Genomic DNA, 25,738 nt, shown 5'->3' on the forward strand with positions numbered 1-25,738 from the left:
GGGAAATGGGAGGCTGGGAGAAGGCGGAAACGTTTTTTTTTTTTCCTTTTCTCAATAAAAAAAAGAAAAAAAGAAAAAAAAAGAAAGGAAAGAGCTGCCCTGGTCAGCCTTACAGACTAGGCAGTGCTGACACACACCTTTAATCCCAGTAGCCACACTAGTTTACTATGAAAACTGGGCAGTAGTGGTGCAGGCTTTAATCCCAGCCCTGCATTGGAATATAAAATGGGAGGAGACATCTCTCAGGCAAAGTCTCAGTCTGAGATTCCTGGAGGCAGGTTCACCATTTCAGACTGAGGCAGAGCCAGTGGCTGGTTATTTTGCTTTTCTGACCTTCAGGCTGAACCCCAATTTCTGTCTCTGGGTTTTTATTATTTGAGCTACATGTGGGTATAAGGACAAATATTTAGAGTGTGATTAGAGACTATGCTAGTGCAATAAGGTGGTGGTTATAGATTTTTCTCCAAGATACAAGACTTCATTCCATCACCAGGCATGGCTTCCTTCTTGCATGAAGTCCAAGTTTAGAGACCTGTAGATTACTGCCATTGTATGAGTCGCACTACTGCCCCTGTAGGATAACCATGCCATGTTGGTTTTTGTTGTAGTTCAAAGGATCAGGTATGGAAGGGCTCTTGGGAGTCTTCTTCTTTTGGAAGCTTGCATGGAGCCTTCTGGTGCCATAAAAACTAGTCCACAGGACAAAGCATTCAGGTCCATTCCAGCTCAGAGGCTTCTGGGCCCTATGTGTGAAGTGCATAGTATCTTCAGCAATAGGGACTTACCTAGAAGGAAGCTATCTTAACACAATGAAAGCTATATATGATCAAGACTAGAAAGCAAACTAAGACAGTACTTACAAAAAAAATGAAGAAAATACACACGTACAAAAACATAACACTCATAGATTACAACAATCAATACTGTTAAAAATGTCTATTCTATCCAAAACAATTTACAAAGTCAATGCTATTTCCAGCCAAAAGAACATCAATGATGTTCTTCCCAGAACTAGAAAGTAAATAATTACAAAAATTGTAAGGAACCAAAAACAAATGAATAAAAAACTTCTGAATAGCTAATACCATCTTTAGTCAAACAAGCAAGGCAGAAGGCTTTGTACTACCTGACTTAAAAATACAGCAAAAGCCACGATAGTCAAAAATAGCGTCGTCATAGGGACAAATGTTTGTAGACTACTGTTAGCATTTATGCTGTTTTATTAAATTAGTAGTTATAGATCTTCCTCATAATCTGCAAGAGAGGGAGACCACTACAGAAAAATCCAACCAATCAAAATGCAGAATTGTAGAGCCCAGTCACAAAGGACACATCTATAAAGCAACCCCTACACCCAAGGCTCAGAGACCCTGCAGAACAGGAGATAGGATGAATATAAGAAGCAGAGTACAGGGAGTTTGCTGTGAGATTATGTCGCCTGGCATCATGAGAAGCAACCCCCAAAGTCTCCCCAACATAGCTGAACAAATGCGAGATGAAAAAAGAGGACACCAAACACATGCCAAACTGGATCAGGGAAAAGTCCACATGGCCTCAACCTTACACAAATCATTATTTTGTCTGATAAGAATATATAACCAACACAGATATTAATTGTTCTTTAAGCAGTATAAATATTCTTATTTTATAAACTGCAAATGCTGAGAGCTTGAGAAATAACAGTCTTCCCCAGTAAAGGGCACACTAAACAGTTATCCAATGGCCCTGAAACCATAAGTATGAGTAACATTATACAAATGCAGTGAGTTATATAGGAACATATACATACACATACAACTAGTTACATGCATGCAGTAAAAATTAATGGAAAAAATATGCCAAGAATCTGACAGAGGGCAGGGAAGGGTAAATGTGAGGGTGCAAAGGGAGGGAAGAAAGAAATATAATCAAAATATAAATCTCAAAAAAAAACCACCCAAAATAAGTAGATGTAAAAGGCAAAAGAAAACTGTTCAGGAGGTCGGGATGGGATCTTCTGGAAAAGGCAAGAGTAGTGCAGGAGACAAAGTCAAAAGAGTCATACCCACACTAAAACCCTCTGCAGTATGGAGACATTAGCAGTGTGAAGACAGTCTCTAGGAGAGGAAAGTACTCCGCAAATAAGCTACCTAATAATAACACACAATATATATAAAGAGTTCACATAAATTTACAGTAAGAAATAAAAAAATTAACCTTATTTTAAAATAGACAACACGCATGAATAGAAATTTCTCAAAGGAAGAGATACAAAAAGCTAACAAGTAAATGAAAATGTTCATCATCACTAATTATCATAAAAACGTTAGTAACAGCCACACTGAGTTGGGGCCAAGAGTAGTATACTTGTAATTCTAGCTAATCAGTTGTCTGAGACAGGAGGACCAGAAGTTGTTACAAGCCTGCCTGGGATGCAGAGTGGATTCAAGGCCAATGATGTCAACTTAACACTGTCTCAAGAGAAAAAGAGGAGAGAGCTAGGACTCTAGCTCAGTGGCAGACTGCTTGTCTAGCATGCATAAAGCCCAAGGTAAAATGGACAGTACTTTAATAAAAATAAGAGCCCAATGAAATAGCATCTCACTCCCAAAAAACTATTGCCAAAAATTCTGTGGATAATAAGTATTGCTGCAGATACAGAAAAAAAGGGAACCCTGAATAAAAATTGCTGAGAATGTAAATTACTACACCTATTACAAAAAACAGTCTATTGTTCCTCAAGAAACACAAAACAACCACACATGTTCTGCTGTCAAATTACTATGTCAAAGAAATACCTGCAGTCTCAGGTTTATTTTAGCTATAGTCACAATATCCAGGATATAAAAATCAAATATATACTGTTTTTGAATGAGAAAGGAAATTGTATGTATATAACAGAATGTTGTTTTGCCATAAAAGAATGGAATCCTATCGTCTGTGCTAACAAGCCTGTAATTGGAAACCACTATGGAAAATAATGTCAGTTCAATACTGCATGCTCTGACTCATGAAGAAGCCAAAAACATGGGTGAGGTGAGAAGACAGAATGAGGTTGGAGAAGAGGTACAAACGACAGTAGACAGGAGAAACTGGCTCTGCTCTTCTAGAACCCAGTAATACAGTGTAGAACAACATACATATTTTATATAAAGGTAAAAGATTCCTAACATTTATAGGCTGATGCAACAGAAATTCCAGTTACCCCAATTGCATTCAATACATATCATATGTATTGAATTATCACAGAACAGCTCATCAATATGATTTATAAAATTATAAATCAGTCAGAAAGAAAATAGGGAATAGGTATTCGACAAGAGGAAAGAAATGAAAAGGTCCGAGTATAATAAAGTGAATGGTCACCCTGAACAACTTACTGAGGCCCTGCCTCATATATTAGTGATAAAATAAGATAACATAAAAGAAGTTCAGTTCAGAGTTAGCCTACTCATCTAGTGTTCATGGCCACTGGGTTCAGCACCCAGTACTAAAAGGCAAGATAACTACATTTACCATTTAAAACTAGTAGGATGGTTAAGTGACCACCTAATGCAGAATACTATTTAAGCGTTATTGATATTGGAGACATCTAACTCTAGTAGTAAAGCTCATCTCCATCTGCAGACACCACTATGAATTGACGAAACCTTCATTTGACCCTATGGATGATGGACACAATCTATGGATTCTATAAAGACAGAAGTGAGAGGTTGCTTTGGAAAAAAGTAAGAGAGGACTCTTCATACAGCAATCAACTAGGAAAGTGTCTATTCCGAAATTCTACAGTAAGATCTTAGAGAAAAATGCAAATGTTATCAAATTAGTTTACAACACACCAAAGCATCCAACTTCTTGTATTTTAATATTTAGACATAATATAAAAAAAATTTAGTCTTGAACAGATGCCTCAAAAGTGTAATAGAAAGCAAAACTGAAAACTTGAGGATGAGTTTGTCACAGTGGTAAAAACTAGCTTACACTGTTAGTATTATCACTCCTGGGATTGTTTGCAGGTGAAATGAACAGTGACATAAAGGAGCTGTGGTGGTTTAGAAGAAAATGGTCCACAGGAGGTGTGGCCTTGTTGGATGAAGTGTGTCACTGGAGGCGGTTTTGAGGTCTCCTATGCTCAAGGTATATTCAGTGAGGCACACAGTTCACTTCCTGTTGCCTGAGGATCAAGACATGGAATTCTCAGCTTCTCTAGCACCATGTCTGCCTACCTGAACACTGTCATGTCCCACCATGATGATAATGGACTTAATTTTTGAAACTGTATGCCAATTCCAAGTAAATGTTTTCCTTTATATGAATTGCTGTGGTCATGGTTTCTCCACACAGCAATAGATAAGGCAGCAGGCAGCAAAGAGACCAGTGAAATCATTACTTTGTCACTGTACACTAGAAGACATTAGGGGAAAATGGGGCTTCTCTATCATAACACGCTATTAGAAGACTTTCATATTATTAAAATTTATAATTACAAAACATTCCTGAAAAAAAAGCATTCCTGATACATTATCACTGGAAAAGAGGCAAGACTGGGAATTCCACCACTGGAGAAGATTGAACATGTTTTATATATCTACACAGTGCCTGTGAATGGGCAAAGAAATTAAGGATGTAAAAAATACAAAGCAAAGTATATGGATATACAGAAATAATTGAATATATTAAAAACAGGGATGCTTTTTATTCATTGGGGTCCATAGTGAAATAGTCAGAGAACTACTGACAGCCATGTCACTGCACCTAACAAGGCTACTTGTGCGCTGTCACAGGTTCATAGCCTGAAGTCATTGGACCTCAGTAAAAACCAAGCCTTGAGTGTCACTCTCAGTGGGTTTGGATGACATTTACATGGGACTCTAAATATAATTTTATCCTGGAAAGTATCACTATGATAGGTTAAGGCTTTAGAGGCTACGTAGTGGAACTGACACATTTTCTTTTCATTATGAGAAGAGCATTTACTTTGGAAGATCTGGAATCCTATATTATAAATTCCAAGTTTGAGGTCTCCCAAAATTGGTATGTTAAAACATGATACCTAGGATAATGATATGAGGAAGTGGGGTCTCTGGTCCAGAAATGTTAAGATGATTTCTTGAAACTCAAACCCCAACACTGGGATTAGCATCTTTAGGAAAAGATGAAGGGACTGTGTGACTGAAAGTGATCGGTCAGCATTAGGGCCTCCACAGCTGTGACCTTAATATTCTGAGTCTGCAGAATTATAAAATATTATTCTTTAAATCATAAAGTTTACTGTGATTTTATTATAACAGCTCAAACTAATAAATATTTAAATAGAAAAATGAACTTCTAAAGGATTAGACTTAACTCATATCGAATTCAAACACTAAAAATATAACCCATGCTTAAGGTTCTGTCTAACTTCTTCCCTTGAAAAGAGATTTAAGATATGATGATATTTCTTAGCTAATTTACTGTATTTACTAAGTAATTAACATTATTCATTTTCCCAGGAACACAAAATTTCAGGGCCCAAAACAGTACATGTTGCACACCCACAGATAGGATCTCTAAGTGATCACCTTTCATCTTCATCTTTATCATCTTACCCATTTCACTGAATCAAGCAGTTCTACTCAAATACTCAGGACTGACCTGAGTATCATTGATTGCAACATAGCAACACTAAGATAGTTGTGAGAATTTTCTACACACATATATCTAGTTATCTAGCCATCTGTCTGTCCATCCAATCTAATCTAACCAAACACGTTCCATTTCTGCACTTGTTGGCAGTGAGTAAAACCTTCGTCATTATGCTGTTACTGCTTCACCAGGGACAGACCCTGGTGTTGTTCTTTACTTCCGCATAAGGAAGTGATGTGAGATTTACAGAAGGAAAAATGTTTACAACTCATTACACTATATAATCATACAATTACTACTGTAGTTGCCACTGATTTCCTTCCCTGGAAACCAGATTATACCTCCTGACCAAAATGTGAGCTTATTAAACTTTATAGCTACTTAGTTGATAGTTTACCTGAATGCATTAATGCACTTTTTGCAACAAATGGATTTCTGAAATCTTCCTGAATAAGAACTCTTTGCCCAGATCTTGTTTCCATCTTTGCTCCCTCAAATCATACCTTAACATGAATTCAGTATGGTTTAAATTTGAGGTCTACCTACCTTACTTTTCTGAGTTAATCTGAGCAAATTATTTAATAAAGATTGGACCCTAAATTTACAGTAGAAGCTAAATAGTATATATTACAAATATGTTATTCAAAACTTATTTTCAATTTTAGATAACAAAGCATGGGTGTTGGCACAGTTAAGTATTTTATTTCTGGAATTTAAAATGAGTTATCTTTATACGATCATAAGAACAGCAAAAAGAAAAGAAGTTCCAATTTAGCTAGAACACACTTTTCTACAATCTTGAGGAAAGCAGTGCAATAGACAATCATATGTTCACCTTTTCAGCACAGAATTCGTCGTTGAGATATTATATAAAATATGGAAAAAAAGTTTCTTGGATAAATTTTTTTTTTAAATTTGGGCATGGTTATACATTCCTATATTCTCAGTGCTTAGTAGCCAATGGTTGGTGGATCTCTGTGAGTTTGACACTAGCCTGTTCTACATAGTGAATTTACATAGTGAGAGACTATCTTAAGAAAAGGATTTATATTTAGCATATTAATTTGCCAACTTATTTTCATAGTTAACAAGTATATAATACTATTAGCAGCTCATTTGGCTTCATGACCATTTTATTAATAGAGATCATGTCCAGCTTTTTAGCTGTGTGGATGTGAAAGGACATTAGCCTGGCACAGTCTTTGTTGACATAGTTAAAGTTTCTTCCAAGAGTAAGTCTCAGAGAATAGCTTGGATCCTTTATTATATAAATAATACCATCTTTTCTCTCTTTCAGCAATCTTCTGAATGATAAAGTCTTATATTAGTTTTTCAGGGAAGTAACAAATAAATCACAACTAACATCACACTCAACTAAGATAATTACCACTTTTCCCTTAGGCCTGATCATACAGAAGGTGAAGATGCACGCTCAGCCACAGCTACACACAGCCTTTACTGTAGGTTCTCCTCAGGGCAATTAGGCAAAAAACAACTTACAAAATGGAAGAAATTACAGAAAATGTATGTATCCATATTGGAAAGAAAATGTAAAATTAGCCATCGTCGCAAATGTTGTGTTCTTGAATACAAATAACTCTGAGGGTAAGGGAGAGCGGCAACCTAGCCGCGCTCATACTCTTAAACAGCGTGACTCTGCCTTTCTTAACAGCCACTAACCACCAATTGCTTAGCTAAAGACCTAAATATATGGAAAGATAATCCATGTTCATGGATGGCAAAGCTTGCATCATCAAGATAGCAACAATCTCCAAACTGTGTACACATTTAATCAACCTGAATCACAATCCCTGGTGTTTTTTTCTCTGCAGCAACAAATACATGGACTCTTAATCCCATAAGGAAATGCAAAGAGCCAAAGTAATCTTTAAAAAGTATTAGAACACTATGATGATTTCAAAATTTACTGCAAAACTACCTCTAGCAAGTCACTATGGTGCCAACAAGAATACAGTCACATTTATCAGTGTGACAGAGTTCAGCCATACCTACAACGCTAATTGGTTTTGAACCAGACATTAAAACAATATGAAAAAAAATAGCTTTGTTTCCCAATGAAAAATAGCAGGAAAACTGAATATACACACTTAAAAAAAATCTAAAACTAAATTTGACCTTTACCTAACATAATCTGTAAATACTAAATGAAGCAGGACAAGGGTGATGGTGCACACCTTTGATCCCTATACTCAGGAGGCAGAGGCAGGATAATCTTCCAGAGTTCCAGGATAGTGAGGTCTACATAGACCCTGTCTCAAAAATAGGAGGTGGGGGGTGGGGGTGGGAAGAAGAGGAAGTGGAAGAGTGGGAAGAGGAGGAGGCAGCAGAGTAGGAAAGGTGGGCGAAGGGGGAAGAGCAGGACAGGTGGAAGGGGAAACGTAATCCACTTAACAAAACTAGACACTAGAGGGAGATCTATAAGACTACTCATGCTGTAATACTTCATGCACTTAAGGGCACTATCTGAATTTAGATATTGGTGATGGTTGTATACATCTGTAAATACATTAAAAACCAGTAATTTGTTCAATTCAAAGGATGACTTTTGGGAGCTCACCAAGGCCAGCTGGACTGGGACTGAAAAACCATGGGATAAAACTAGACTCTCTGAATATGGTGGACAATGAGGGCTGCTGAGAAGCCAAGGACAATGGCACTGGGTTTTGATCCTACTGCATGTTCTGGCTTTGTGGGAGCCTAGCCTGTTTGGATGATCATCTTCCTAGACCTAGATGGAGGGGGGAGGACCTTGGACTGCCCACAGGACAGGGAACCTTGACTGCTCTTTGAACTGGAGAGGGAGGGGGAGGTGAGTGGGGCGTGGGGAGGGGGGGGAGGGGGAGGGAAAAGGGAGGCAGGGAGGAGGCAGAAATTTTTAATAAAAAATAAAATAAAATAAATAAAGGATAACTTTCTCAGCATATAAAGTATAACTCAGTGAAGTTCTATAAGTCATTATATCTCAAATAAGTTATATAAATTTTATCTCAAAAGTAAAATAATTAAAACAAGAACAAAGTACGTTATTAAATCAACTAATTATATAATGGGATGAAATGTTCTTTTGGAGATCATCCATTGGCTGTGATATAACACTGAATTTCCTTTAATAATCTTCCTGTCTTACTGAAAGGAGTATACTTAGTGAATTGCAGAGAAGCGATCTTTTCTGTCAAACATAGTTGGGGTCACCAGCAGAAAAAAAAATATTGCTTAATGAGAAAGAACTGATTTGCTAGAATGCTAAAAACCAGTCAATATTCAAATTGAGAATAGAATGAATAAATTAGTAAAAATGGTACTGCTAGGTTTAAACTCCAAGTAACAGCCAATGAACTACAAATACCTATAACCACCCTTTTGCCGTTGCATATTCTCAAACATGGATGCAACACTAGACTCTACCTGGAAGCTGTTTCTTCAGCATTTGGGTGAGCAAGACAATTTTAAAACAACTTTAAAATTTTACCAAATCGGCTAGTTTTCAAAGTAAGTTTACAAGGGTGTTTTCATTCTCAATTACTTTGATTCCATTGTGATTCCATTTTCTCTGGTTTAGCCTCTTTTATTTCACTTCCCCTCAACTTCTGATTCTCAGTCACCTAAAATTTTGCAATTCACATTGATCACATTGAACAAACTTCCTAGCATATTTAATTTACTTTCTTTATTGTGAACAAAATGTAATGCTACTTTAAGGTCATAGTTAGCAGTCATGTCACTAAAGGTAATGGTTAAAAATTTTTTTAGCTCAATTCCATTTCCTCTTCAGCATAAATCTAAATCATGTTCCAAGTAGCTTAAAAAGATCTAAGAGTAGACAGAGGTTGAGTGTCCTCATACAGCCTTGTCCAAAAGTAGCCTTCTACCAGCTGCTCAAGGCAGCTTAGGCTGCCTGGAGGCCAGGGAACCCAGCACAAAACAATGGCAACAAAATAGAGTTCCCTTCATTCCTTAATTCACATGCAAGTGAGGTGCCAATCAAGTGCTGACAAGCATGGAAAAACCAAAATCAAAAGTGGGTAGAGACATGCTTTCAAAAGGAGCGGTTTTCACACATTTCTAAGTGATGTTTTTTAATGGTGACTGAACAAACCACTGACAACGTAGAAAAAGAAATAAAAATGAGCAGATCCTAATATTCTATCAGTTGCAGCAATTCAGTGAAGCCAATAAAATGTATTGATTCAAATACTTGATACACTTCACAAAAAATATGAGCACTCTTGTTTTGGTTAAAGGAAACAATCCGAGTGTGGTGTGCTGAGACCTATAAGTGCAGCAGTAAAGTGAGCTGAGGTGGGTTAAGGACACAGCCAAGGAAAGCCAGCTCATTTTAACAACAATGATGGCGAGGTTAGTTGATTTTGTAAACCGATTAGCACCTGGAAACACAAGAACAATACCCAGTGAAATGGCCAATTGAAGCAATAGAATCATCCAAACCAAGTGGCTGGGAGGGAGATGGAAATGTCAAAACATGAATTATACTATAAAAATTAAAGAAAAATGAACTTAAAGCCTACATTTTAATAACTAGGCCAAACTATCCGTACATTCTTTCTAAATAATTTTGTAAACAAATTGTACCTAAGATTAATTCTACCATTTATAAAATTAAATTTGTAAGACAAATTTATGGCTAAGTATGATGACTTAGACAAGAAATATAGGCAGATACACGATTTTCAGAAATTCATTATCAATTGATAAGACTGTTCATTCTCTTGTCTTTGATAGATACGTGTTGTATTTAATCAGGATGTCTTATCAATACTCATTTTTCCTAGGATCACAGAAAGTCTGGAGAACTGGATATTGTTTGGTTTATGGTGCAAGCAAGGGCAGTGACAGGCATGCTTTTGGTGCTATGTTTCTGTGCTCACAGAAAACTGTATACTGTTCTTAGGAGGCTAGACCCAGGACAGCTGCTTTACAAGACACACTACCATATAATGAGTCTTTCAATATTGTATGTTCTCCAGGAGCAATGCACATTTTAAGATAAGGTATAATAATAAAGTATGTTCTCAGTTTCCAAAAATAATTAGGAAAACATGGACTTCTAACAATTTTGTTCTCCAAACTTCAAAATAATCATTTTCAATTTTAAACTAGATTTTACCTAAATTTTAACACAGTATATGGCAAGCCACATTACATAAGGCCCTCTAGCCTGGTATTCAAACAGTAATCATTAAACAAAACTTTATTAATTACATTTTTTAAAACCTGTATGTGCCACACAATCGATATTTAAAACAAATGTTCTTAACATTCATTACTCAAAGAAGAAGGGTGACTTACATGACAATGGCAGAGGATGATCTGCACAAACTCAAATATAATGGGACACACTAACGCAGGGACCCAGAGACAGGGAGCCTTGCCAGCTAAATTTTGAACAATTTAAAACATTTAAACCACAGAAAGCTAAAGGTTTTGTGAATGACGTGTATAATGCACCACCAAGGAAACAAAGATACTACAATTTAAGATTTCTAATCTTCACAGTTTTCTTATATTGCTAATATTAACATTTTGAAACCACGTGCGACAATTTCACATGTTATACTTATGCTGAAAATCCCTGAGACAACGTTTGTCAATATTTTAAACACGAAAACATTTCTCTTAAGGATATTAGCAATAACTGGAAAGAATGCCTTCTTTACACAAAAGCAGGCTTACAAACACTGTAGAGTTTTTCTGTTACAATACTTCCATATTTTGAAACAGAAACACAATGAACTTACACATGTTTACTAAATTTAGCAAAATGCAACCTCATCAGTATGCACTTTTATTTGGTTATAAGTTACTTTTCAGACTAAGACCACTTTTTCTTCAGTTGGCACTGTATTGTACAACAAGTAGTAAGTGCATGAAGTTGAAATGATAACCATTAATATTTTAAGACCTAAACAAGGTATATTACATTAAATAGACTTCTCAGTCTGCTCCTGCCTGACAGATCCACCAGTGGTTCTATTATCTCCTCCTCCCATGCATGGCCTCCTGCAGGGACAGCAGACTACAGAAGCTGACCCTTACTGGGACCATCTTGTCTCTCAAACAAAGCTCCTTTTTAACTTCTTACTTACTAGTTACTTCCTGTGCTGGAGAAAAACTTTAGCTCAGCTTGTGATAATTTCACAGGCCCTGAGGACCCTGACCCTAATAGCCTCAAGGTCAGAAGTCAAGTCTTGTTCTGAAACATCTGTGTGCTTTATATAAAGTGGAACAAAGGTGGAGAAATATCCACCAGTGTGTGACAAGAAGGACAGCAACCAAGACTGGCACACTGCTCATCTGTCAATTCATTTCAAAAAACAGACTTGAATTTGCCCTAATTCCAATTTTGATTTTTTTATACAATTTCTTTTTAATAAATGATTGCAAAGTTAAAAAAAAAAGGATCAGTTATCCTTTATTGAAATTAGAAAGTAAGTGTTTCAGGACTTTAAACATTTAAAGGTACTCCATAAGTTACAAAAGGTAATTTTAAAGTAATTTAATGACTTAAATATAAAAGCTATCTATAGCTACAAATGTATAATTATCTGTAAATACTAAAACATTGTTTTAAAATATTGCATTTTCTCTCAACATCCATATTAAGAAAAACTCACACTAATGTGTTAAGAAGCTACCTTAAGGTGTCTGTTATGTATATATAACATATATATCAAAATAAACAAAATCTGCGAAGCTATTTAATTTGTAAACAATCTCTAAATACTGAAGCCAAACTAAGAGAGAAATGATAACATATTTCTTGATTTTAGCATAGTATAAAGATGTTAGACACAGGAGGGTAACTGTGGTATCCTCAGGTGTCAGAGCCAGCACCATTCCTATATCTATATCACATGAGACTGAGGCATGGGGGGTCAAAGGGTCACAGAAATATATTTGCTGATCTACACACTGAGTCTAAAAAGTGAAAGTGGGCAATGGACACAGCTCTTCATTAGTGAATCTCTAGCATCAGCCAGTCACAATGCTATCATAACTACTATCTAGAACACCACACGCAATCACACTGAATCCAAGACACATGACTGTTCCTGTCATGTGTACCTAATTTCAACTCTTAAAAATCAGAATACTTACAAAGGACTAAGCAAAACTTTTTGTTACCAAGCAAAGAATGCTATTTCCAAGTAAATTAATGTAACCTTTCTAATAGTTGTGATGTTAGTTGCATAAATTCTGACGAGGTAAGTATTAAACACTTAACAGTACACAGAAAAATCACTTAAAATTATTAAAATAGGAGCTTGAAGAGATGGCTCAGTGGTTAAGAGCACTGGCTGCCCTTCTAGAGGGCCAGGTTCAAGTCCCAGCACCCATATGGCAGCTCACAACTGGAACTCAAGTCCCAGGGTATCTGACACTCTCACACAGACATACATATAAGCAAACCACTGATAAAATAAATAAATAAAATTTTTAAAAATTACTAAAATAATACCAAATAATGAAAGGGTTTGCAGTTTTGGATTCTATATGGATAACATACATATTAATGGTATTCAAATAAAACCAAATGTGCATCCAAATGTATAGAAGTGTACATGATAATATTGAAATTTAAAAATAATATATAAAGAAGGAACAAACAAAAATCACTTCTGGTTAGCAATATAAAGCTTTGTTACACTCTATGAAATTAGAACATTCTTTTCAAATATCATACAAGTGTAATCTAGATGTATTTAAATTGCATTTTGATCCTTAAATTGAATTTTTTCATACAACATATTTTAATCATAGTTTTTACCCATTCTAACTCTTCTCAGATTCTGTCCTCCTTCCTACACATTCACCTTCATAAAACAAAAACAAAACAAAACCAAAACCAAAATGAATAAACAACAAAAATAGTCAAGATGCAAAATACCCAAACAAAATGAGACAAGACATCCTTCAAAACACACACACACACACACACACACACACACACACACACACACACAAAAGGAGTCTGTTTTGTGTTGTCTAACTATGACTGGTCACAGGGCCTGCTCTGCAGTGTGGCTGATAAACCCAATGTCACTCTATTAGAAAGAACTAACTTTTCCTTTCCTGCAGGCATCAGTTGCAAATAGTTACTTGGTTAAGGGTGGGATATCATGTCAACCTCCCTTTGTATGGTTTGAACCTGTGCAGATCCTGTGAATGATGCTACAGTGTCTGTGTGTGCAGGCTGCCACAGTATCTCTTGTATTCACATGCTCATCTGTCCTGCTCTGTTTGGAGAATGTTGTTTCCTTGGAGTCATTCACCCATCTACCACCTCTGCCTTTTATAATTTTTTAAATAACTTGAAGTAATAATACCAAGAAAAAAATGTATAGAAGGCCAGCTTGGTCTACAAAGCAAGTTTCAGGTCATCCAGGGTTGCAAACCAAAACCATAACCAAAACCAAAGCAAACCTCTACAGAGGCTGAGAGTTAGAATTAGAGTTAAGGACTAGGGATGGTTCAGATGTTAACAGCATTTCCTGCTCATACAGAGGACACTCATCAGTTCCGAGTTCCCAGCACCAATCAGGTGGCTCACAACTGCCAGACTCTGGTTCCAGGGGAATTTTTTGCCCTCTTCAGGACATGTTGACACTGGCATGTACATGTCATACATACATTCAGAAACTTATACACACACATATATTAAAAATAAATCATTAGGGCTGGAGAGATGGCTCAGAGGCTAAGAGCACTGGCTGCTCTTCCAGAGGTCCTGAGTTCAATTCCCAGCAACCACATGGTGGTTCACAACCATCTATAATGGGATCTGGTGCCCTCTTCTGGCAGAACACTGTATACTTAGTAAATAAAGTCTTAAAAAAAAATCATTAGAAAAAGCTAAATGCTCACTTACCAGTTCCACAAAAGCAAGTCCCCCATAGCTGTGAGCAACAAAAAACACACTCTCAGCAGCAGACTGGGCTATGAAATGGTCCCAGACGTAGACTGCATGCTCTTCAGGAGAGCCATTTTCCTACAAACAAAACACATAAAAATTGTGTATTGTATTTGCATTATCACAGTATTCAGTTAAATTAAATTATACACTCGTATACACAGCATAAGAATAAGATGGTTAGAGAACATTCATAGAAACAAAAGAACTCCAGTGAATTTTTAAATTATAGAATAAATTAGTATTACAACTATTGGTAAATTACTGTTACGCTTAAGTGAAAATGTAATCGTTAGAAACAAATTATTTAAATAAGTGTATTTTAAGAAAAAATAATCAGTGTATATATGTGATATTAAGATCTACTTACGGATTATTAGAATTATATAATAGAACATTATGTAAAGTTTTGATAAAACACTAAAATATTAGGCTACATTCTTCTATATATCTTAAAGTATTTATATTATCTATTTATTTTATTATCTATATAATATTTACTTGGCTTATGAGACTGTTAAGTAGTAAACTGAAAACAGAGAAAATTAATAATGGGTATTTTCTGTTGAGGGCATTTAAAGGAATTCATGTTTTCTAACAACATTTCTATACATACTTTATTTCTAGAACTGAGAGAAATCGAACACATGAATAGAGGAGCTTTTAACCTAGGGTTTTAAACCCTATTGAGCATATTCTAAAAAATTCTAGAATAACTTTATTTTACTATATTTATTGCATTAGGTGATACATCAAATGGTCATAGGAAAAAAATCTATATTATATGAAAACACTGATGAAAGAACAAATTGCTGAGAACCAATCAGAGCATAAAAATGTGTTTACGTATTTGTTTCTTAGAAGTGAATTTCCTAACAACATCATGGATATTGCACATGAAGGGGATTTACTCACAATTTTTATCTTTAAAAGGGTATTTGGAGATGCAATCTCTCAGCAAACTCTCTGGTTCTTACACCCTTTCAGCCATATCTCCCACAGCATCCTCTAAGCAATAGGTGTCTGAGTTGTACTAGGGCTGGGCTCCATAACTATGAATTTTGATTGGCTGAGGTTTCCTGCCAATCACCATTGTGACAGCCTACACAAGAGCTGCCCAAGGAAAACAGCAATGAATATGCTGAAGATGGGGAAAACCTAGGAGGCCTCAACCCTACACAAAGAACTATAGGCAATGGAGGAATGCTGAAAGCAGAAGAAATAATCTTCCCTGGAAAGAGCTCACCAGTTGGTTACAGTAGCAATGTCAGCTGTGAAAATATGCATACAGGTAATATCATAGAGACTGAGCAGGCTGTATTTAGAAATACTATGTACATGTATAAATATATGTGTGTATATATGCACATAACAACAATAGTGAAAGAGGACACCATGAATATGAAAGAGAGCAAAGGGGTAGATGGGAGGGTTTAGATGAAGGAAACAGAAGGAAGGTTATGACTTAATTATATTATATCTCAAAAAATTAAAAGAAATAAAATTTAAAAATATATGTGTTTGGTTTTATCAAACAGGGTCTACACTGCTGCTCAAGATGGCATAGAACTCACCTACTCTGCATTGCTCTCAGACTTACAGAGATCTGCTTGCCTCCATCTCCCAGTGGATAACTGATAAGGGCATCAGTTAGCAGGCACAGCTCTGACTTAGCAATTGTATAATTAAGCTGTCGTTCCCTAATATCTGTCACCATTCCAAATTTCTTTCACAGCCACTGGTCATTTTCTTCTGCATATCCCACAGGCACTTCAACTAACCCAAACCTTCTAGAAACTTCCTGCCTAATCCTGTTTGTGTTCCCCACATCCACCTGAAACCTGAACATCATCTCTTACATCTCCTTTCCTTAAGCTCCTCATGGAACTAGTCACTTAACTCTGCTGACCCTGCCACTAACTGGGTCAGAATTCATCTCCTTCTTAGTTTCATTTCTTCTAACTATATCATCAAGTGGCTGATATCAAAGCAACAGAGTCAGCAATACCACGCTAGTTATTGGTCCTTAGGAGGGCAACCATCTACCTGAGGCATTTTACCTTCCTAGCAGTGTGTCTGAGCTCACTAGATGTTTATGAGCAGCAATGAAAAGGACTGCTTCAAGTGGCTTTGGAACAAGGAGTGATGGAAGCTCGCTGACAGGAGCAGATCAATAGAAGAGCTGGACAGTGGAGCAGTACGACTACTCATGTCACTGAGCAAGGTTAGAGAGGCGACAGGACAGAAATAACTGACAGAAACAGGTGACCTCAAATAGTGAAAAAACGTTAAAGGTGATAGATGAATTCCTTTTTGAAGAATTAAGAGTATACAATTAAATAGCTTTAATAAAGTATTACTGTTTTATTGATTCAATTTGTTCTTTGACAGTTTCACATATAAGCAAACACACACCCACATACACATGCATGCACACACACATGCACATTCCACATACAGGTGCACACACACACACAAGCACACACTGCATTCTGTCTACTCTCACCCTCTTACTTCCCTCTCAGTCCTGGTATCATCCATTTTCTACAGGCTACTTTACCACGTTCATGCCTTTTTCTTTCCTTTCGTGATCCACCATTTTAAATAGGGCTATATGTGTACCCAAGAATGGAACTATCCACTGGACCTAAGTGGCTTGCTTTTAGTCCACAAGTGAAGACAGTAACTGTCTCTCCACCAGTATCCAACAGCAGCTAATCATTTAGCATGGAGGGATAGGGCCCATGAGCCTGGACTTACTGCACTTCTGCCTGTTGGCATACCCAGGTTAATGTAGGTGCAGTGCCCTCAATTGCAGCTAGTAGGAGATCCAGTTTCAATGACCATGTCACACACTGAAGAGAGCAACCATTCTCCCCTTCCTCTGGCTCTTATATTGTATATGTTATATTGTATATCCCTTTCTACAATGCTCCCCGAGCCTTAGGGAACTCTAAGCCATCATTTATTCTAAGCATCTTGAGCAATTAACAAGGTTTTATTTAACATTCAAAGAAAGGAGATAAATAAATCTTTGCCCTAAAGGACTTGACTTTCCTATATCAAACTATCTCAAAGATTCTAGAAGCTCAGCTTCCATTTGTTTACTTATTTACAACTCCATTATTTGAGGATTTACAAAATTCTGTGAAATCGTTGTAGGCGTCTATAACTGTTATGTATGGAATTAATAAAGACAATAGCTTTAAATATTTACTTCTGAAATACTATAAGACTGACATGATAACAAAAGCCCCACTTCTATAAATAAGACGATGTTGCACCCAGGCAAAAGAACATTTTTCTAACCTATAGCCCATATTGTGTCAATAATCATTTTATGTTTACAAACTATAATTTAGAGAATATGTTACTGAAAGTACATTTTAAAACGGAACAGATTTCAATGAGAAAAACTTTATTAATACAGAAATACAAGCAAATAATATATTCTACAGGATTCCCTATGAAGGAAGTTACATTTTGTTTTGAGAAACTTGTACGCAGGGGATGGAAATTTTAGAATATGTAGATGAATGAAAGGCATGAAAAGCAGTAAGTCCATCAGCTGGGATTTGCAGGTAGCAGAAAGCATGGTTACACACACTGGGTTACCATGTGCAGTGCCAAAAATACAGGTTGGCTTCTGTGCTCTACTCTGGCCATCAATTGCTAAAGCCAAAAGGAAGTGCTGCAGGAACCTAAGCCTTATCAACCAGGCCAGACTCTGACCACCTGAGCACCGTGAAGTTTGTATTTGTGATGGAATACCTGAGCTGATAACACACAGAATTATCTAAACAACATTTGCATATTTGTGTAATTATTTTCTAAGGTTAATTAGCTCCTGTAATGCATTTTGCCCTTTGAGACTGCTTACAGTGACAGGTTCACTTGTTTTCTGAACCACTGCCAAATTTGACAGATTTTTTTCTTCAGCTAACCTGTTGCTACAAAGTTATAAAATGAGTGATCCTATGATACATACTTTATATTTATAATTCATTTAAAAATCAAAATTAAAATGCAATAAATAGAAAGATCTCTTAAAAGACCCATTTTAAAAGTCAAAGCACAAAGGCATTACACATTGGAAGAGTATCTACAAACAGTTCCATGACAACAATCTAATAGAGAATTTATAGTTCTAAGTTAGCACACGGTCATGTCACTAATTCACCTATGCCGCCCACAGGACTCACCTTCATTTCCTTCTATCTGCAGCTCCAACTGCATAATGAGTACATATAAAATATGCATTTGTCTGTTGACCAGATTTGTTTAAATTTAAAGTGTCTCTTAAAGAAACTAACATGCTCTATTAGAAAAATGTGTAGCAGTAAAATCCAAATAGGAGGCCAATGGTAAATCAGATGAATTAAGAAGCAAAATTTAATCATTATTTTGTAGCTAGCAAAGCCATAGCTACATGATGAAAGAAAATTCCAAGCTCCACAGAATACCTCTCTAGGAGAAATGAAAACTAAACATTTTTAATTATAATATTTAATATGATTCTGTTGTTAAAACACATAAATGAAAATTTTTGTATTCACAAAAACATTAAATAAAAATTTCTGCATGTAAAATATATTTTATAATAAGGCTATTATTTTATTTTACTTATTAAATAAACTGGACTGAAATTTATATTAATTTCTCCCTACTATAAACATACAAAGTTTTATAGACTGAACATATTAGGCTCAGCAAGTTAAAGAACTAGGCATATATATATATTATTGCACAAAATTACTGGTAAAGTGTGCATATAATGATAACATTAAAAATTAACACTATTATTTGTTTTCAAAATAGTAAGTGGAACCATATGAAGCCATCATTATTAGATATTTCATTCTAAAATGAAAGTTAAATTTTGAGCAGAAAAAATAAGCAAGAACCTATTGTTCTAGTTAGGTTATTACTGCTGTGATAAAATATCACGAGCAAAGCCACTTGGGGAGAAAAGAATTTATTTGGCTTATGCTTCCAAATCACTGTTCATCAGCAAAGGAAGTCAGGACCAGTACTCAACAGTGCAGGAAGCTGAAGGCAGGAGCTGATGCAGAGGTCATGGAGGGATGCTACTTACTGGCTTGCTCCCTAGGGCTTACTATGCTTGCTTGTAAAATGCAGGGCCACCACCAATACAGAGGTGACCCTACTCACAATGGGCTGGGACATCCCCATACAATCAATAATGAAGAAAGTGCTCTACAGGCTTGTATACAGCTTGAGCTCAATTGAGGCCCCCTCCTTTCAGATGACCCCAAGGTTGTGTCAAGTTGACATAGAACTAACAACACACCTGCAAAATCAATATATCTTGAAACTCTCCTTCCCTCTACTTTTTAAATGACAAGATATTGTTAAGAATAATTAACCCTAAAGGTATACTACTAGTCAAAATGACTACTTCAATAAATTGTAACTGCTTATGGAAGATGATATTTGGAATAAATATAACTGACAAAAGTTCAGTATTTAAAAACTTATATCAAACTTATTAGAAATAAGCAGATAGTTCCAAACTTCACATATACAGAATAAATTCTGAATTAGAATTACAACTCCTTGTCTTTTTTCTTCACTTTTCCCCATCTTGTCACGTGATAACTTAATCCATCCACTTGTTCCTGTCCAAATCTGGAAGTCATCCAAAACATTCCCCCCTAAAAATACTTTCCACATTTACTTAGGTTAACTTACCCTCAATATATTTCCAGGTCCATAAACTACTTAAAATGATATTCACTTGACCTTTTCACATAGTTTCCTTTATTTATTATTTACAATGAATTTCTGACATAGATACTTGATAATCCTCTTAAGTTTGCATAAGTTCAGAGAACTTGTTAAAATGTGAACTGGTCTGTGTGGTCATAGTGTCAGTTAAAACAATGATTACTAATTGTGGGGGCACAAGACAGGAGGTAAGAGGGTGAGCTGCAGGAGCCCATTCTCTCTTTCCACCTTGTTCAAGTATGGTCTCTTTTGTTTCTCCTCCAGAGAATTCCAGGTTAGCCCAAGAGCTCTCAGGTGCTTCTGCTGTTTCTGCTGCCCATTGCACACTCAGAGTGCTAGAATTTAAAGGTGCAGCGCCACATTTGGATTAATTAAATTAAATTATATATATATATATATATAATATTTTCACCTCCCTCAACATCTCCAGATAAGTGTACACCTCTCTATCCACCCAACTTCATGTTTTTCTCTCTCTTTCTCAAGTCTCACAAAAAGACAATCAAAACAAACTAAAAACAAACAAACAAACAAAAACACAAAAAACAAAAAAAAAAAAAACAACAGCCTGGTTTTGGCATAAGAACAGACAGGAGGGCCAATGGAAAAAAGAAAGCATATTTAACAAATGGTGCTGGCATAAGTGGTTATTAACATGTAGAAGAATGAAAATAGACCCATATCTATCACCATGCACAAAACTCAAGTCCAAATGGATCAAAGACCTCGACATAAAGCCAGCCACACTGAACCTTATAGAAGAAAAAGTGGGACGTACACTTGAACGCATTGGCACAGGAAACCATTTCCTACAGACACTGAGAGAAAAAATTAATAAATGGACCTCCTGAAACGGAAAAGCTTCTGTAAAGCAAAGGACATGGTCAACAAGACAAAACGACAGCCTACAGAATGGGGAAAGATCTTCACTAACCCCACATCTCCAAAATATACAAAGAACTCAAGAATTTGGTCATCAATAGAACAAATAACCCAGTAAAAAAAAAATGGAGTACAGCCAGGCGGTAGTGGCGCACGCCTTTAATCCCAGCACTCGGGAGGCAGAGGCAGAGGCAGAGGCAGGTGGATCTCTGTGAGTTCGAGGCCAGCCTGGACTACAAGAGCTAGTTCCAGGATAGGAANAAGTACAGACAACAGAGAACTCTCAACAGAGGAATCTAAAAGAGCCAAAAGACACTTAAGGAAATGCTCAACATCCTTAGTCATCAGAGAAATGAAATTCTACCTTATACCTGTAAGAATGGCCAAGATCAAAGGGAACCCTTCTGCATTGCTGGTGGGAATGCAAGTTGGTACAGCCCCTTTGGAATGTGGTGATTTATCAGAGAATTAGGAAACAACCTTCCTCAAGACCCAGTAATACCACTTTTAGGTATATATCCAAAGGATGCTCAATCGTGCCACAAGGACATGTGCTCAACTATGTTCATAGCAGCATTGTTTGTCATAGCCAGAGCCTGAAAACAATCTAAATGACCCTCGGCCAAAGAATAGATAAGGAAAACCTGATAAATTTACACAATGGAGTATTACACAACAGAAAAAAATAACAACATCTTGAATTTTGCAGGAAAATGGACGGAGCTAGAAAACATTATTTTGAGTGAGGTAACCCAGACACAGAAAGACAATTACCACATGTTTGGTTTTTAAACATAAAGGAAAGAAAACCAGCCTACAAATCACAACCCCAAAGAACTTAGACAATAATGATGACACTAAGAGAGACTTACATAGGTCTAATCTACATGGAAAGTAGAAAAAGACAAGATCTCCTGAGTAAATTGGGAACATGGGGACCTTGGGGGAGGCTTGAAGGGGGAGAGGAGAGAGGCAGGGAGGGGAGCAGAGAAAAATGAAGAGCTCAATAAAAATCAATAAAAACATAAAAAACAGTAATACAAAAAGTACCAAGACAAAACAAATATGTATTCAGTGCACTAATACAGAGAGAGAAAGGAAGGGTGGAAGAAAGAGAGGTAGGGAGAGAATGAGAGAGGGAGGGAGGGAGGGAGGGAGGGAGGGAGGGAGGGAGGGAGGGGGGGGGGGGGGGGGGGGGGGGGGGGGGGGGGGGGGGGGGAGGGGGGGGGGGGGGGGGGGGGGGGGGGGGGGGGGGGGGGGGGGGGGGGGGGGAGGGGGGGGGGGGGGGGGGGGGGGGGGGGGGGGGGGGGGGGGGGGGGGGGGGGGGGGGGGGGGGGGGGAGGGGGAGGGAGAGAACATGGATACCAGGCTGTACTGGCCAGTGTTCCCGGGCACTGAGTCTGCCCTGGAGTGGGATCAACATGCCTGGTGTCACTCCACTGGAGAAAACCGATTTTCAGTTTCCCAGCATGTATCAACTGCTGACAGTGCTCACAATACCTGAACAGGTTCAAACCAGACAAAGTGCCAGCATTTGGCAGGGAAAGTGGACACCAAGTCCCACTCCTAACTAAGAAGCTGGGCAGATTTCATTTTTATGTGGTTCTGATGCGTGTGCAGCAAGCACTTTCATCTGTTGGTCCTTCTTCTCTGAATTCCAATGCTGATATCCACCCTTTTAGAGCATACATATCAAAGAGTTAAAAAAAAATACCAAGCTGACACAAAACTTGTTTTTTTAAAGCTATCTAATTATAAAATTTGAACCAAAATTAACTAATGACAAGTTAGTTCTAAAGGAACAGAAATGAATAAATAAATATGAGTCAACACTATTTACAGATGTGCTGTAAATGCTAGGTGATCAGACACTACAGCATAAAACAGGCTGTTCTCTGGAATGGGAAACAGAAAAGGCTAGCAGATTCTTCATTCCAAAACTGTACACCATTTCTACCAGGGTAAACTCTGATGATTACATCCATTTTAATAAAATTTAGACAGTCCCCTTAGTGTAACCTACAATGCAGATATAGCAACACTTGCAGCAAGTACTTCTTTCTATAGTATATAACATGTCAGGCACAACTCAAAATATAAATATTAGCACATCCTATGAGTTAGGAACTACAGGAAGACAAGTATTAATTAAGCAACTTATATAATTCTTAATATATAGCGGACCTAGAATTCAAAAATAAGTAATTTAATTTCTTAATTTTAATCCTAATATATACATAGCAATTAATACTGAAACATACGTAGTACAAACATATAAACATATAAAGTATCTCCTACTTTATGTAGGCACAGCTAGCACTGACACACTTTATAACTGATTCAAAGAGTGAGAGCCTAAAATACAAAGGCACAAGGACTTTACTTAGGCATAAACTATATTCTATGGGCCAAGTTCACTTCAAAAAATATCTTGGAAAAATAAAGACTTATTTTCTGAAAATTCAATGTATCTTTTATTCTTTAAGCAAATTTGCAACCTTAGAGAGAAACTGAGGTCAACTTAAAACATACTATTTTCTGCTGTGTTCATCTATGGTAAAGCACAAGGCTAAGGAAAGAAACTGGAACAGAAGGCTCAATACAGTATGAACTCATTGACTGGAAAAATTAGGAAAACTGAAACAATAGCATTAGATGAGAATTGGTGTTCAGAGGAGTCAGGACATGAGAGAAAGGAGTGGCTGAAAAGGATCAAAAGAGAAAACATATTTGGGTCATGAAAATGTTCGTCCTTTGTTGCCAAGATTGCAGTGATGTTTACAATGATGGAATATATTTAACAAGCCACTCAGCAATATGAAAACCATGGTTTGATATTGATAACTCATTGTATTTTTTAAAAGTTTATTAAAATATGGCCACATACTCTTGCTTATGTATTCTCTAGGGATGCTCTTGCTATACAACAGTGGAGTTGAGTAGTCAAGACAGCATATTCTGTGATTATCAATCATTATCTTTTTCTTATGAGAGAAAACATTTGTCAATTCTTGTTCTCAATATTTATGGTCTCAGCTCTACTCTCGAATGCCATATTAAACATCTATATCTAATTAGATTATCCCTAAGTCCCAAAGAAACTATAGTAAAAGATGTCTTTAAACAAAACAAATAGACAATGCTTGGAAGAACAGGGCAGGAAAAAATGTCAGTTTAAAAGAGACACCTCAGATAGATAAGTGATACCTAATTTACCAGATCTGACAAAGTCTAATATTACAGTTGTCATTGTAATAAAAAAGTGGAACTAACTTTGCTTACGAATCCTCAAAAACGTAGAAGAATGTAAAAATAACATCTACACTTGTCATCCTGCACAAAACTCAACTCTAAATGTATCAAAGACTTTAACAAGAGGCAGATACACTGAATATCAAAGATGAGACAGTGAAATCAACAGCACAGATATGGGAGCCCACAAAAGTGGATCCATTCCACCTTGCCTAAAGGTTGGAGAGTTCAGAGCTATTCTTGCTCCTTCAAGGTTAGATGACAGGAAGTTTGACTTAAGATGTGGCTACTAACAGGATGTTTTGACATCAGGTGTGGTTACTTGATGTTCTGGGTATTAACTATGTTGTTCTTTGTATCTTGGTAAAGAAGTCTTTTGCCTTCCCCCTCCTCTTTAAATTGGGGTATATAAAGGCTGTAAGAAATAAACACGAGGCAAATCTCAGTATTTATTGGATGCCCTCCTAAATCTATCTGTTTTTTTTTTTTTAAATCTATTTCTTTCTCAATCCTCACTCTTCCCCCAAGTGCAGATAAATATGTTGGTCTGGACCAACAGGAGATGACTTCCTGAACATAATACTGATAGTGCAGGAACTAAGAACAATAATAAATAAATGGGACCTCATGAAAGCTTCTGCACGGAAAAAAAAAAAAAAAAAAAAACACCATCAGTTAGACAAAATGGCAGCCAGCCTGTAGGATGGGAATAGATTTTTCACTATCTGAGAGAGGGCTAAGATCCAAAATAAATAAAAAAAACTCAAAAAACTGGATAGCAAGAACACAAATAATCCAATTAAAAATGGGGTACAGATCTAAACAGAGAATTCTCAAAAGAGGAAAGTCACATGGCTGAGAATCACTTAAAGAAATTTTAAACATCCTTAGTCGCCAGGGAGGAAAAGCAAACCAAAATTACTCTGATGTTCTATCTTGCCACAGTCATCATGGTGACAGTGAATAGAAGAAGTAACAGCTCCTGCCGACTCACACTGCTATTAGGTGTGCAAGTTTGCAAGGTCACTATAAAAAGTCAGTGCACTTATTCTAAAGGAAGCGGGGAATTGATCTACCTAAAGATCTAGCTATAAAACTCTTGGGCACATACCCAAAAGATTTTACATCCTACTGCAGAGACACTTATTCAACCATGTTCACTGCTGCTCTATTCATAAGAGCCAGAGATTAGAAACAGATGAGATGTCTGTCAATGGATAAAGAAAATGATAGTAGTACTAAAGCGCATGTGTGTGTGTGTGTGTGTGTGAGAGAGAGAGAGAGAGAGAGAGAGAGAGAGAG

The 25,738-nt window shown here is 36.8% G+C and overlaps 1 protein-coding gene across 8 annotated transcripts in view; it reads right to left on the minus strand.

Annotated features, from left to right (window-relative positions):
• Arb2a (ARB2 cotranscriptional regulator A) overlaps positions 1-25,738 on the minus strand; it is a 430,019-nt gene that overhangs the window by 168,766 nt on the left and 235,515 nt on the right. For 7 of the 8 annotated variants that reach the window (XM_050122195.1, XM_050122197.1, XM_050122192.1 and 4 more), the window contains one exon: positions 14,513-14,632. The exons of the other annotated variant lie outside the window; for it this stretch is intronic. In XM_050122195.1, the coding sequence (XP_049978152.1) occupies positions 14,513-14,632 (120 nt within the window). The remainder of the gene's footprint in view (positions 1-14,512; positions 14,633-25,738) is intronic. 8 annotated transcript variants of the gene reach the window in all.

This window comes from Alexandromys fortis, unplaced genomic scaffold (genome assembly GCF_014885135.2).
Source record: "Alexandromys fortis isolate MF-2015 unplaced genomic scaffold, M_Fortis_MF-2015_v1.1 scaffold_163, whole genome shotgun sequence".
NCBI lineage: Eukaryota > Metazoa > Chordata > Mammalia > Rodentia > Cricetidae > Alexandromys > Alexandromys fortis.